The 14,299-nt window shown below is 42.3% G+C and overlaps 1 protein-coding gene across 1 annotated transcript; it reads left to right on the top strand.

Moving 5' to 3' along the window:
• The first annotated feature begins 721 nt into the window (after positions 1 to 721).
• Positions 722 to 14,238, top strand: HSDL1 (hydroxysteroid dehydrogenase like 1). Its single transcript, XM_014070795.2, has 5 exons — positions 722 to 806; positions 3,614 to 3,847; positions 6,466 to 6,911; positions 9,425 to 9,652; positions 11,304 to 14,238. Exons 2-5 carry the CDS (start codon positions 3,628 to 3,630, stop codon positions 11,382 to 11,384), a joined length of 975 nt encoding a protein of 324 aa, XP_013926270.2. The 5' UTR covers positions 722 to 806; positions 3,614 to 3,627; the 3' UTR covers positions 11,385 to 14,238.
• The last annotated feature ends 61 nt before the right edge of the window (positions 14,239 to 14,299 follow it).

Below are 14,299 nucleotides of genomic sequence, written 5' to 3'. Positions count from 1 at the left end.
CCAGCTGGTCTCGTTTGAGCTCCGCCCACCTCCTTCCCCCCATTTGGCGAGGCCGGAGGCGTCTCTCGTTTCCAGTCTCCAGCGCTCCAAAACAAGGGACATAGAGATATGAAAAGGTGAGACTCACGTCCCACGCTTCAAACCACGTTGCGGGTTCACATGTCAGAAACCCAGTCAGCAAACTTCAGTAGAAAAGAGCAACACCGATGACCGTCAGTTCGGCCAAGTCTCTATTTTTCTCAAGTCTCCCTAATTAAATTGTAAAAGAAAAACTTTCCTGATTGTCCTAATGGAGATAGAAGGTTATAAATCTTCTTGTAAAGTGTAATGTAGCTCTTCCACTGAACCATATTTAAATCTCCTGGAAGATACGTATAACAGCGTCGCTCTAAATAATTGAAGTCTCTCCAAATTAATTCATGACAATGTTCGATTATTTAAAATAGTTTTATTTAGAAAAGGGCCGCCAGAGGTAAAGTAGAAACACGGCGTTTTTAAATTCTGTATTCCTTTTTCTTACACCGCGTTCAGGACTTGGAAGCCGGGCATTTGGAGGAGAGAAAAAAAGACTCCTAAGGATACATGGAACAAATGGCTTGTAAATCCTACGGAATTGGATTCAGGGACCATTACATTAGCCGGTCTGTTTCTAAACTCCACGTTCCGAGTTTTCCTGCTAGCTAAGAACACAAACTCGGCTTAAAGAAAGGGTTTTTAACCAATGACAAGATTGGATTAAGAAGGAAGTTACAGTCCTGCAGATGTTATATTGTGATGCAAAGGCCACCAGCATCAGAGAACACCTGGTAAGATCAAACAAAGCAAAATAAAATTGGGGGTTTGCCGTTGCTTCTTTTGCATTTTAAAAGCAATGACGAATGAGCCTCTTATTTTTTTTTTTTTTGCATCTTATTCAGCAGCCTATCTGAGATGGCTATACAAATATAAAAATTGATTGATTCTTTCTTTTCAAAAAATCATGTTTGCCAGGTCGGAATAGAATAGAGACGCCTGCCTCAATTAGAAAATGTAAATTCCCAGGTCATTCCTTCAGTCCACCCAGCTTGTATTTTGTGTTCTGATATTTTTTTTTTGCCAATGTGTAAAGAGCATTTGTTGGTTGAGATTTGAAGTTGCTAGTTGTTTGACCCTTCTGACACCTAGTCAAGGGGTTCCTGCCAGAAACCCAATTGCCACTGGATTAAGGGACTCCAATTTTTGAGTAAAGGGACGTAAATCAGCCAGGTTTAGTTTGATTCAGCAACGGGGAATATGGGGAGGGCCAGGGTAGAAAGTTCAGTTCGGGTTTATAGGAGGGGAAAGGAAAAAAAAATCTTTGAAAGAGATTCTATCTTAAGTGGCTTGCCTTAATCAGCCTAGGAATTAATTCTTGCCGTGTGCTCAAGATGATGCTTATGCCCTGCTTTGCAATAATGGTGTGCCTTTGGAAAGGATGTCGTTTATGAGTTTGCTAATGCACCAGCCATGTGCTGGCTAAATGTGCTACATGTGCTAAAGGTAGAGATATCTATGCTCCCCCTGTTGGGTTACCAGAGGGGACTGTATCATCCTTTTTGTCCTCAGTTGGGCAGAAACACCTTAAGATGAAATATTGTCCTGTCTGTAGAGATTCTCAGCCATCCAGGTCCTGGTTGTCCCAAAGGGACTTTTTTTCTCAGGAGGCAACTGGACTTCCTTGTTTTTTCCCCTTTTGAAGACGTTTCGCTTCTCATCCAAGAAGCTTCTTCAGCTCTGACTGGATGATGGGGAAGGGAAGGATTTATATTCTTTGCAGGCAGCTGGTCGTTTGCATCCTTTGAGAGGGTCCTTGAAGCACTTGGAATCCTGTGTCTTCAGGGTCACCTGAGTAGTGCAAATGGTTCCTGTAGTCTACAATTTTTTCCTCTGGAAATCCATTGCTATTCCCATATTATTCCAAGGCTGTTCATCCCAAATTGCACAGCTAAAAGTCTATAGGGATTCTCAGTCCTCCAGGTCATGGTTGTCCCAAAAGTGCTTTTTCAGGAGGAAACTGGACTTTCTTGTTATTTCTTTTGAAGACATTTTGCTTCTCATCCAAGAAGCTTCTTCAGCTCTGACTGGATAGTAGATCCTTCCATTCCCCTGTCAGAGCTGAAGAAGCTCCTTGGATGAGAAGTGAAACATCTTCAAAAAGAAAACAAAAAACAAGAAAGTCCAGTTGCCTCCTGAAAAAAGCACCTTTGGAACAAATATTCTCCTGCTTTTTGAATGTCCTTTTTTAAAAAAAAAATTACACTGTTTTCTGAAGAGGAGTCATTCATTTATTATTATTATTATGACTCATTAAATTCTCAGTTTCTTTCTTTCCTTTGTCAGTCAACAACCTATATTTTTTTATTATTTGTTTCTGGAAACAACTATCGACTTCAATCTGGCTTCTTCTGATCTATGATCGCTAAAATCTGGAAATCGCAATAAGCCATTATAGGTTTCTAGGGTAACATTTGCAAAGCGTGTCATTGTCTCTTTATCATATATTCTTGAAAATAAAGATGGCTTGGAAAAATATTGTGATTGCAAAACCAGTCTTTCATAGAAATTTCATACATATGTGGGCCTAAGTCCTTTTTCTTGTAGTTTTTCATTATAACTTTTTCAGAAATGCCAAGAAAGTTAAACAGTTTCTTCCTCTTCCTATATATTCCTATATATTAATATATATATTCCTATATATTAATATATTTGCCAATCCCTTCTGTGGCACATGGGTACAGTATCCATAGAGAGACTTGTGAGTCAGCAGGTGCCTGTTGGACAATGGCCCTGAAGACAGAAAGTCTATTATATATTAGCCAATAACCTGGCGTTTTATAGGGGGAAAATGTTCGGCCCAAACATAATTTCTAATGTTGGATTTTCCCGCTTACCAGAGGGAACCCCCTTGTGGAGTACTGTAAAGCCGTTACCATGGCAACTCCACTGCGCTGTATAGTAGAAACCATTTTACGGCAGTACAGTAGAAGCCATTTTAAGGCACAACAGGTTGTATTAACAGAACACACACCCCGAGGGGTTTAGGGGTGTTTTCAACCAGGTTTGGTTGAAATTGCTTGAGGCGTTTCAGAGTTATATACGCGCGTGCGCGCGCGCACACACACACACACACACACACACACAGAATTCTATTTCAAGCTATTTAGCTCTCATCAGCTAGCCATACCCTTACTGGGATTTGAACCTGGGCTGTTTTTACATGTTAGGCAGTTGAGCCAAGGAAATAAGTGTTATGTCAAAGCACCTGGTATGCCTAAATATGGGAGGGAGCAGTAAAAGGATGGCTAGGTAGGGCATCTGTGTGCCCCATTTTTCACCTCTCCCACCTCCAGAAGCATTCTGCAGGCAAAAAATGGGCAAAAATGTATACATGCCAGTTGCCAAGAGCCTAAATTCTGATGATGATGTGACCGTGGGGATACTGTGGCAATTGTTAAGTGTGAGGACTGGCGGTTAAGTCACTATTTTCCAGTGTCAGTGTAACTTGAAATGGTTGCTAAACGAGTGCTTGTCAGGATTGCCTGTACCTCACATAAATTTGTCCTAACGGATGCCACTCGTATTTTTCTCTTTCAAGATAATTCGGTTGCAATGGCTGCGGTGGACAGCTTCTCCCTCTTGATGCGGGAGATCGGACGGTCCTACCACTACTGCATGGAGATGTTGGCGGTTGTGGGAGCTTTCTATGCGAGCAAGGTGTGCGTCACCGTTTTGAGTGACACCTACGTGCTGATCAGGGTGCATTTCGTTCCACGGATCTTTGGCCGGCCTGACTTAAGCAAGCGGTATGGAAAATGGGCTGTGGTCACAGGTAAGAAAAACCCCTCCTTCTTCCCCAATGGCTTTATGCATCATTTCTCCTACAAAATAAAAAGGATTGTTATTGGAGGTTCAAGGATGCTGCACACTCCTTTTTTCAGTGTATAATGTGGATTGGCTCCCCCCCCCCCAATTGATTAAATCCTGTGGGACATGGGGCCTCTATAGTCGGCAAGCCTTTATTTAGCCTTTGGGAAAAGCTGGCCACATCATCCTTCAACATCTTGTAAGGTTTTTGAACTCCGCTTACAATCTGATAAATCCAATGAAACTCTGAAGGACTACTGATAATGTGTAGGTACAGGCCAGTGTTTCTCAACTTCAGCAACTTTGAAATCTATGGATTTCAACTCCCAGAATTCCTCAGCCAGCTCAGCTTAGCTGGCTGGGGAATTCTGGGAATTGAAATCCACAGGTTTTAAAGTTGGCAAGGTTGAGAAACAGTGGCCTGTATCTACGCAAAATGAAAAATCTGAAAATGGATGCCTGCCTTCAGTTTAACAGTAGGATATTCAAAATATTATAATTGGTAACTGGTAATTGGTACCTACATAGAATGAAAAAATCCAACTAAATGTTAAAAAGTGCACGAGCAACATTAAAAGGTAACAAAGAGGTAGAAAAGGAACCAGAAAAATTGTTGAAAGTAGAGACAGGAGGGGAACAAACAACCAACGTAAATGAACAAGGAATTAACAAGGTAGAAATGGAAAATAAAACTCAATATGGTAAGGGCACAAAGAGAGCAGAGAAGAAAAAAGGGCATCCGAAAAAGAAATTAGCCAAAAATAAAGAGAGAAATAAAAGGAGATGGGAAAGAGAAACTTGGGGGAGAGATACTAAAAAAAATCTATCGAAAAGTGAGAGGGAAAATACAGAAGAAAAGATATATGACACATATAAAGAAGAAAAAGAGGAAAGAAAATTTAGAAATAGACAAAAAGTAGAATGATATGGTTCAGTAAAAAGAGAGATTGTTAACAGGGTAAAAATATGTTTTAATTAGAATGTGTGGGAATTATATTAAGAACCTTAAAGCTGATAAATAATTATGCTATGTTGATTATATAAAACTTGAAATTTGAAACTTGAAGATTCATATTTTTAATGGAAAATAGATGGAAAAGAAATGATGAATTGTTTATTTTAAAGAGAAAGAAAAATCATATTGTCTGTACATGTTAAAAACTAGAAATTGGAAAATAGGAGAAGAAAAGTAATACGGCTAAAATTGGAAATAATGGAAATATAATGTAAAATGAATGATGTCTTTTGAAGGGAATGTTAAAGGAGGACTTTGGACAATGTTCTGTTCACAAAAGACTTTTTATTATGTAACAAAAATAAAATAAAAAAATTAATAATAAAAAAAAGAATGAAAAATCCAACTGTTAGAATGAAAAGGCTAAGCTGCATTGGAGTCATTGGCCGGAATGCTCTGATGTTACAGAAGGATACTGGACATTCCAAATCCTGGAAATCCTTAACTTACAACGACAATAATAGTTCGAAGTTACAACGGCACAGAAAAAAGTGACGTATGGCTGTTTTTCATACTTATGACCGTTGCAGCATCCCTATGGTTGTTAGATCAGAATTCGGATGCTTGGCAACTGGTTCATATTTATGACGGTTGCTGTGTCCCAAGGTCATATGATCCGACCTTCTGCGACCTTCTGACAAGCAAAGTCAATGGGGAAGCAGGGATTTACTTTACATCTCTGTTGCTAACTTAACAACTGCAGTGATTCATTTAACAACCGTGGCAGAAAACGGTCACAGTCAAATGGGGGCAAAACTCACTTAACAAATGTCTCGCTTAGCAATAGAATTGTTGGGTTCAATTGTGGTCATAAGTCGAAGAGTACTTACAGCTGAAATGGGGAATGCTAAGAAAAAGGCTGGCTGGGGAATTGAAGTTTTCCAAGTTGCCAAGGTTGAAAAACGCTGGTAGATGTTTGGTTTGGCTGATCAATTTTTCCTTCCTGGCAAGACGATTTCCTGTATCCTCTGCTTCTGCCTTCTATTGTTGTGGCCTGTCGGCCGCCGGCCCCTCCAGCAGCCAAATCAAAGCAGGGAGAGACAGCGTGGGAGTCAGGGTCTGCATCAGGGCAACCTGGGAGCTTCAAGGGGGAAGAGGGAATGGAGCTGGCAGAGAGAGAGAGAGGCAGAGGCAGAGCCTGGGCCGTTCGTCAGCCCTCAGATGGAGAGTCAACAGCCCCCAGGTCTGGAGGTGGCTGATGAGGAAGAAGAGGAACAGCTGGGTCCAGTGACTAACACGCGGATGCGCAGAAGGCAGAGGAGAGGAGAGCAAAGGAAATCCGTGGGTTGGTCCTTGGGATGGAAGAGCCACCGCTGCTCGCAAAGGCCCATCCTACCCCTGGGGATAAAAGGCAGGGGGCGGAGATAAGTAGATGTTTTGGGAACTCTGACAGTGGCAGACAACTATTCATCTTCCGGCCAGATGGACTTGTTAGCCTGCGGTGAGAGAGAAACTTTTTTCAGGGGCTGCTGGCGCTCCTAATAAAGAAATCATTGATTTAACTTCAGAGGGTTGGTCGTGTTTGGGGAGCTGGATCAGAACACCCATGTGTCTCTGCTTCCTTGCAGGAGGAACCTCGGGCATCGGCCTTTCCTACGCTAAAGAGCTGGCCAGTTGTGGAATTGACCTCATCTTGATTAGCCAGAACCAGGAAGAATTAGAAGCTTCCGCTAAAGAGATCATGGAGACTTACAACATCAGCACCATGACTGTCGTGACGGATTTTAATAGGGGCCGTGAGGCCTATCCGGTCATTAAGAAGGTTCTGGAAGACAAAGAGATTGGTGTCTTGGTCAACAATGTCGGGGTCCTTAACCCTCTGCCCAATTCCTTCACCAATTTGACAGAGGCTCAGATTTGGGAGTTCATCAATGTAAACATTGGAGCCGCAAACATGATGGCATACTTGGTGTTGCCGGGCATGGTGCAGAGGAAGAAGGGGGCCATCGTCAACATTTCTTCTATCAGCTGCTGCAATCCCTGTCCCCGGTACACAGCATATTCGGCCTCCAAGGTACACGTCAACAGGGGAAAAGGGATGCCAGTTGGGTGTTCGTTTCCTAACCGGTCCTTTGGTGAAGAGGACTCTGGTCGGCACCTGAGGAGATGATTGCTCCCTCATTTTATCCTTAGAGTACAATTTCCCTATCAAGTAGGTACTAAAAGGAGAGCGATTGTAGGAAAAGAGAAGGCAGAGCTGGTGAGGGTGGAGTTAAGCGTGTCATCGGCCTAGAGTCATTGCGTTCCCACAAATGGTCTAAGTCCAGTAAAAGAATATTGTATCTCAGGGTTGAAACGAGGGGACTTGGGCACTCTCTGAGCTTGATTGTTTTCTTGCAGATGTTTCATTACCCAAACTCGGTAACACAATAAACACTGATAGTGTTGAATTACTGATGAATTATCCCCAGCTTATCAAATACTTTGGAACCGAGGACTTGGCAGCACAAGGAAAGGACAGCCAATCATCAGCCATCAACACACCAATCAGCCAATAGGAAGGCACCATAGAAACATGACTCCTAGAACAAAGCACATATTCCAGGAGAGAAAATCCCTGTAGATGGAGTCTAGCATGAATCCAAAAGCTTGGCAGAGTTAAGCTCTGGTCCCAGTGACCCATCCAAAGTCTATTTCACTGATGATGTTGCCTGCTTTGGGCATTGAAATGTCTGCAGGAAAACAACCAGCTCAGGACCCCAAGATCTAAAACCAATCCTTCCTGAATTCCATCATCCCTTTTCTAACGCCAATTTAATATTGCACTTGAGCTGTCTAGATTCTTGTGCATAGAATTGAGCATTAAAATTTTGAACTGCAACTTAATGTATGGTCCTGATCTTTTTGTGCCTGATAGCAGTTCCCCATTTGGGAGGTGGTTAGTAGATTGAGAGAAGATCCCATCCCTACCCCCCATTTACATATTGGCCCGTTGTATCCAGTTTGTTGTTAATTTTAATGTTTTAATTTATAATGCTCAATTTTTAAAATTAATTTTTAATTTTACATTGTTTTATATTGTTACATTACTATGATATAAGCTACCCAGAGTTGCTGGATAGTGAGATGGGTGGCATATAAATTTAATAAATATTAATAATAATAATTTGCCCAGAGTAATAAAGTGAGTTCTCAGGTAGAGCATGGACTTCAGCTAGGGAAAGCCCCACATTTTATCTACCAGATAGTCCTCAAAATATGACTATAATGGAGTCTACCTATAATGGACATGACAGTTTGAAGGGAGGAAAGGAAGGAAGGAAGGAAGGAAGGAAGAATGGAAGGATCTTGATAAACTTGAACATTGGGCACTATCTAAAAAAATGAAATTCAATGGTGAAAAGAGTAAGGTTCTACATTTAGGCAAGAAAAACAAAATGCACAGGTACAGTATAGGTGGTACCTTGCTCAACAGTAGTAACTGTAAGGGGGATCTTGGAATCTTAGTGGACCACCATTTAAATATGAGCCAGCCGTGTGCAGCAGCTGCCAAAAAAGCCAACACAATTCTAGGCTACATAAACAGAGGGATAGAATCAAGATCACGTGAAGGGTTAATACCACTTTATAAGGCCTTGGTAAGGCCACACTTAGAAAACAGCATTCAGTTTACACGATGTAAAAAAGATGTGGAGACTCTAGAAAAAGTGCAGAGAAGCGTAACAAAGATGATTAGGGGACTGGAGGCTAAAATATATGAAGAACGGTTGCAGGAACCGGGCATGGGTAGTTTAGTGAAAAGAAGGACCAGGGGAGACATGATAGCAGTCTTCCAATATCTCAGGGGTTGCCACAAAGAAGAGGGAGTCAAACTATTCTCCAAGGCACCTGAGGGTAGAACAAGAAGCAATGGGTGGAAACTAATCAAGGAGAGAAGCAACTTAGGAGAAATTTCCTGACAGTTAGAACAACTTGCCTCCAGAAGTTGTAATGCCCCAACACTGGAAGTCTTTAAGAAGATGTTGGATAGCCATTTGTCTGAAACAGTATAAGGTTTCCTGCCTAGGCAGGGGGTTGGACTAGAAGACCTCCAAGGTCCCTTCCAACTCTGCTATTGTATAAGGAGGGAAGGAAGGAAGAAAGAGAGGAAGGAAGGAAGATAGGAAGGAAAGGACTACAGTAACCAAAGTATTAATCATTTTGCCAGAGTTTGATAGCCTGATTCTTTGAAACTTTTACAACTTGAAAATTTAGGTTTGAATTGTCCAGCCTGAGTTTAATGTTAGAATTGGAGTTTTGTTATTGGTTGATTCACACATCAGGTAAAATCTGAGCAGCTGCAAGAAAATAAGATAATCTTGATCAGGGTTCACCTTGGTTGCATATTTTTTATGTCTTAACATATTCGACTCAGTTTGTTTAATCGCTTTATGGGTTCACTGTTGTATGAGCCTAATTAAGTTAATCAATTAAATGTACCACTTAGGGAGTCACTCCTTGTTCACCCTTGGTCCCCTCTTATATAGTCTAAACCCAGAATTTCATTTTTTTAACGGGGATCCCCTCCTCATCTTTTATTCTCCACAGACTTACCTGGATCACTTCAGTAGATCCCTTCACTATGAATATGCCCCTCAGGGCATTTTCATCCAGAGCTTAATTCCGTTCTTCGTTTGCCCCAACGTGACAAAGCTGAGTAGCACCCTCTCCAAAATGAGCTTTTTTGTGCCTTCTCCGGATGAGTATGCTTGTCACGCCATCACCACACTCGGAGTCTCCCAAAGGACCACAGGATATTGGCCACATACGCTCTTGGTAAGATTGCTTTTTCCGTAGCTTCTGTGTATTTTTCTCTTGCTGTTGCTAGGATGAGCAGACCTGACCTTCCTAAGAGCATGAAGCAAACTTCTTTGTCTGACAAAAACCTATTTTATGAATTTACTATGAATTCTGTTCATTCACATCCAGTAAAGTTTTTCAAGGGAGGATTTACAGTCACAGACCTTATCTGACTTGGAGAACTGCCAGGCTGATATCTGCGTCCTTGGCAAGGAGTCTCAGAGAATCACGAACCAATTAAGGGAATTAATTGTCTCCTGCAAACTCTACTCTCCTTTTGCTCCTCTTTTATTTCCTCTGGGAGGGGCCATTCATTGTCCACCTGTGGCCTTACTCCCAAGTGGACCCCTGTTCTTTAGCTGTTCCCTTCGTCTGGCAACTCTGTGCATGCGCACACTGGGAACAGGCTCCAGCTGTTCGTCTGCCCCCCTGATCTCTGACTCTGAAGGCAGTTGATAACTGTCAGACGGCCTTGGCCCCCTCTCTGCCTCCGACGCAGAGCCCTCATCTGAGCCTTCCCCAGACTCCAGGACTGGCCAATGTCCCTCCCCAATCTTCTCACTGTCCGAATCTGCTGCCAGCTATGCTGGCTGCTGGCAGGCCATAACAAGACCCAAGATTGGGCAGGAGTTTAAACATGAGCTAAGCAGCCTTTCTCACATGAGATTCCCTGAGAGATTGAAAAAATAAATAAATAACCCAGCATGTTTTGAATTTAGGGCACCACACAACTAGCTTTTGTGTTGCTGCGAATTTGTAAATACCGCAACTCAGTTGCCAGCCTGCCGCTTTTTATTGCGGTAAAATGTGGGTTGTGTAGTGTAGAGAGGAACTGCATTGTGAAGTTTTTGTATATGTTGCCATGTTTATGCCAGGGTTTCCTGAAGAAATTTTCAATTTTCCGAATTGCAAAATTATTTCAAGGGTTTCTTCAGGATAAAAAAGTTGAAAAAGGTTGAGCCCCTGCCTTAAAGAGCAGTGATAGATCACAAAATACCAGAGTTGGAAGGGACCTTGGAGGTCTTCTAGTCCAACCCCTGCTCAAGCAGGAGACCCTCTACCATTTTGGACTAAAGGCTGTCCAGTCTCTTCTTGAACACCTCCAGTGATGGAGCACCCACGATTTCTGTAGGCAAGTCGTTCCACGGGTTAATTGTTCTGACTGTCAGAAAGTTTCTCCCCCATTCTAGGTTGCTTCTCTGCTTGATTAATTTCCATCCATTGCTTCTTGTCCTGCCTTCAGGTGCTTTGGAGAATAGGTTGACCCTCTCCTTTCTGTGACATCCCTTCAAATATTGGAAGACTGTTATCCTGTCTCCCCTAGTCCTAATCTTCGTTAGACATTCCCAGTGCCTGCAACTGTTCTTCATATGTTTAAGCCTTTAATTGCTAACTTTTGATTTATTTCATTGCTCAAGGTTTGTAAAAGTTTCTACCTTTTCCTTTTGAAAAAGAAGAAGGAATAGGAAGATTTGGAATGGAGACAAATTCTGAGCCAGTTTGGATTTTATTTTTATTTTGCCATGATAAGCAGGATTATCGTTAACTCTTTAAGTTGTAGATGATGTTGTCTTATAAAATTCTTCTGTGTGGAAAAAAAAATCCCACCCCTTCTTTTATCTTGCAGATGATTTTTGCAAGGTTTGTCCCTGAATGGTTCTGGGCTTGGATGGTACCCAGAATAAATTATTGCCAGAAGTCACTTTGAAAAAAAATGCCTGCGAAGATCTTGCCTTGAGCACCGATAACATCTGGACTGTAGCTACAACAGGAATCCTTTCTTGCTTGCATTTGTGAGGTTCCCAAAAGATGCCCTAATTAATTTACGAGCCTCAAGACAAAGTTCAAAAGAAATCCAGTCATTTATTAGGAGCAACATTTTGGCTTTTCCTGCCACAGAGACAGATCTGATTTCCATTTAATGGTGGCTGAACTTTACCCCTGTGTCTCCCCTCCCCTCAGTCTGTGTCGTAAATCACACCCACCAATGAAGTGCTGCAGCAGGTTGTAAAATTTCATGCCTCACACACCTGCTGTAGAAATCTGAGATTCCGACCCTGGTCGAAGGTTTGCATGGAATTCTCCCCCCTCTTTCTTCCAATGTCAACTTGATAATAGGCATGGAAATGCTTTACAAGTTGAAAGCGTTATTTGTTTGAAATCATGTACTTGAGATTCGAAGGAAGTTTAGCTTGCACGTAGCTGAAAGAAAACCCTTGAAACAAACTTTTAGAGAGCCGGAATAGTATTCTCCACCCCGAGGCATCATTTATGTAGAGTTCTTCGTGGCTCCTCCATGAAAGTCCGAAGAAACCTGTAGGTGACGGAGAAATTGAGTTGTTGAAGAACTTGGGTTCCAGAAGAGCAAAAAAGAAAGAAATAACTGCCAATGGGGCGTCGCAGATCAACTTTCTCCAACCTCGTGCGCTGGGCTACTACGCTCATCAACCCACACTGAATGATATCTGATGGGAGTTTGATGCAATGTTACCCTCAAAGCTATCTCAGGATACAACTGTTCAACGGAGATTTCCTTCTTCAAACCAGTGTGATCTTGTGCTTTTATCAGGAAATCATGTTGTTGTATGTGTATGGCGTCTACTTAGTGGCCAGTGTTGTGATGGATGTTAGGATCTCGACTTGACATGGCTGTCTCAGGGGGGGTGTTGGTGGCCCAGAGTCCTTGACTTTTCAGCCTCACTACAAGGCTAAGGGTTGCTATACAGCAAGGGTGTCAAACTCGACTTCATGGAGGGCCGCATCAGGGTTCTGTTTGACCTTGCGGGGCCAGAGTGGGTATGGCCAGCTCGACATCACTTGTGTCAGGGGCGCATAGAGTGGCCCGAGTGCTATGCCAGCGAAAAAGGGCTCCTGAGCTCCGTTTCTGGCTGCAATGGCCTCCTGCAGCCCTCTGCCAGCGGAAATGGAGCTCCGGAGGGCCATGTGAGGCCCTCCGGAGCTCCGTTTTCACTGACAGAGACACCGCGGGCCAGTCCTTCGCTGTTTCCAGGGTGGCCCCATGGGCCAGATCTAAGCATCCCGTAGGCTGGGTCCGGCTCATAGCCCTTGAGTTTGACACCCCTGCTATACAGGTTCTTTCACAACTTCCCAAACTGTCTTGCTCTAGAAGTGTTAATCTCTGGAAAGGAGACAAATTCTGAGCTGTTCTGGATTTTATTTTATTTTACTGAGGTAAACAGGACGATTGTTAGCACTGTAGCTGTAGATGAAGTTATTTTATGAATTCTTCTGTATGGGGAAAAATATGTCTTCTTATTCCCTCCCACTGCTGCCTGGCTGGGGAAAGAGTGGTCCTACAGTATATCTAAAATGGGCCGATTGATCAGTTGCAAGAGGGCCGTGAACAATTTTAAGCATCCATTAGGTTTAATTTCTGTATCATGGAAATACGGGTCTTCTCCCCAGACAGGGTGGCTGATGAACTGTTTGCTGCTGGTCTCTTTTGAGTTGGATGTGCTCTCTAGAATTAGGGCACAGTTATTTCCAGATAGATCCTGAGTTAAGACAGGTACATGAGATTTGGGGGGGGGGGGGCTGTCTCCTCTTTTTTGTAGCCTTTATGGGAAGTATACCCCAAAAGGACAGTGCCAGAAACCTCACACCACCAGAAACCTCAGAAAACAGTGCCAAGAGACTCAGCTGGAGTTTCAGTTTACCTTGGAGAAATTATTTTTAGCCTGATTCCCCTTATCTTAATGGCTCTATTTAAGTGTTCCTTTCAGCTGGTGCTTTTGCATGGGGTTTTCTTAATGGGGGAAGGGCCGGCTAAAGTCTCTTGGCATTGTTTTCTGAGGTTTCTGGTGTGGTGAGGTTTCTGACACTGTCCTTTTGGGGTATACTTCCCACACCTTAGAGACCATTGAACCAGGATTGGTTAAAAAAAAACAAAAAACACCCCAGCTCTGCTCAACATTTTGGGGACAGGACACATAGGAATGAAAATTGTACAGTGGTGTAAAAGTAAAGCAGCAAGTAAGGGTTATAAACAATGCTAGCAGCTGTTAGACCCGGTTTGTATACTTGTTTGGCCCTGAATTTGTAAACCATGGTTTGGTAAATAAACCCACAGGATCACACAGCATTGAAAGCCATAAATCATGGTGGACAAACTCTTTGCTTAATATTCTAAAACAAAGGCAAAGATGCCACAGCATGGCTTGGTTTTTTTATTAGATGTAATAACAAGCTTCCAAGATTTTGAGCGATCTAGCCACATGAATAAATTCATACTTCCCCCCTCTTCAACTAGCAGATTTGCTGGCTGTGCAAAACTTTAAAAAGATAAGTCAGAAGTTACTTAGTCCTCAAAGCAAATAGAGAAGGAACCTTCTGTTTTTAAGTGAGCATAACTTTCTACTATGTGTTAGACCTGGAGTTATAGTCATGATATCAAACTGAATTGGATCATCTTTTTTTTTCTTTTAAAGTCTTAGCCATAATGTCAAGTGGTTTGAACTGATGAGTGTTTGCTCTAGTAAAGTCTTACTCCTATGGAAATATTTGTGGCTCTTGTTTATATATATATTTACACGGTATCCTTTGTTTCCATTAGGACTAGCAATCACAACAGCTAAATAGAAATAAATCCGTAGAGTTTAAAAC

Source organism: Thamnophis sirtalis, unplaced genomic scaffold, assembly GCF_051295495.1.
Source record: "Thamnophis sirtalis isolate CommonGarterSnake01/CBP01778 unplaced genomic scaffold, rThaSir2_p1.2 scaffold_14, whole genome shotgun sequence".
In the NCBI taxonomy this organism is placed as follows: Eukaryota; Metazoa; Chordata; class Lepidosauria; order Squamata; family Natricidae; genus Thamnophis; species Thamnophis sirtalis.
The sequence above is the reverse complement of the archived record's forward strand: the minus strand, read 5'-3'. Positions and strand labels throughout refer to the sequence as shown.

Excerpts from the sequence above, each read along its gene's own strand:
- HSDL1 (XM_014070795.2), top strand. The coding sequence starts at position 3,628 with ATGGCTGCGGTGGACAGCTTCTCCCTCTTGATGCGGGAGATCGGACGG. Across the intron at positions 3,848-6,465 it reads AAAATGGGCTGTGGTCACAG|GAGGAACCTCGGGCATCGGC; the intron begins GTAAGAAAAACC and ends GCTTCCTTGCAG. Across the intron at positions 9,653-11,303 it reads ATTGGCCACATACGCTCTTG|ATGATTTTTGCAAGGTTTGT; the intron begins GTAAGATTGCTT and ends TTTATCTTGCAG.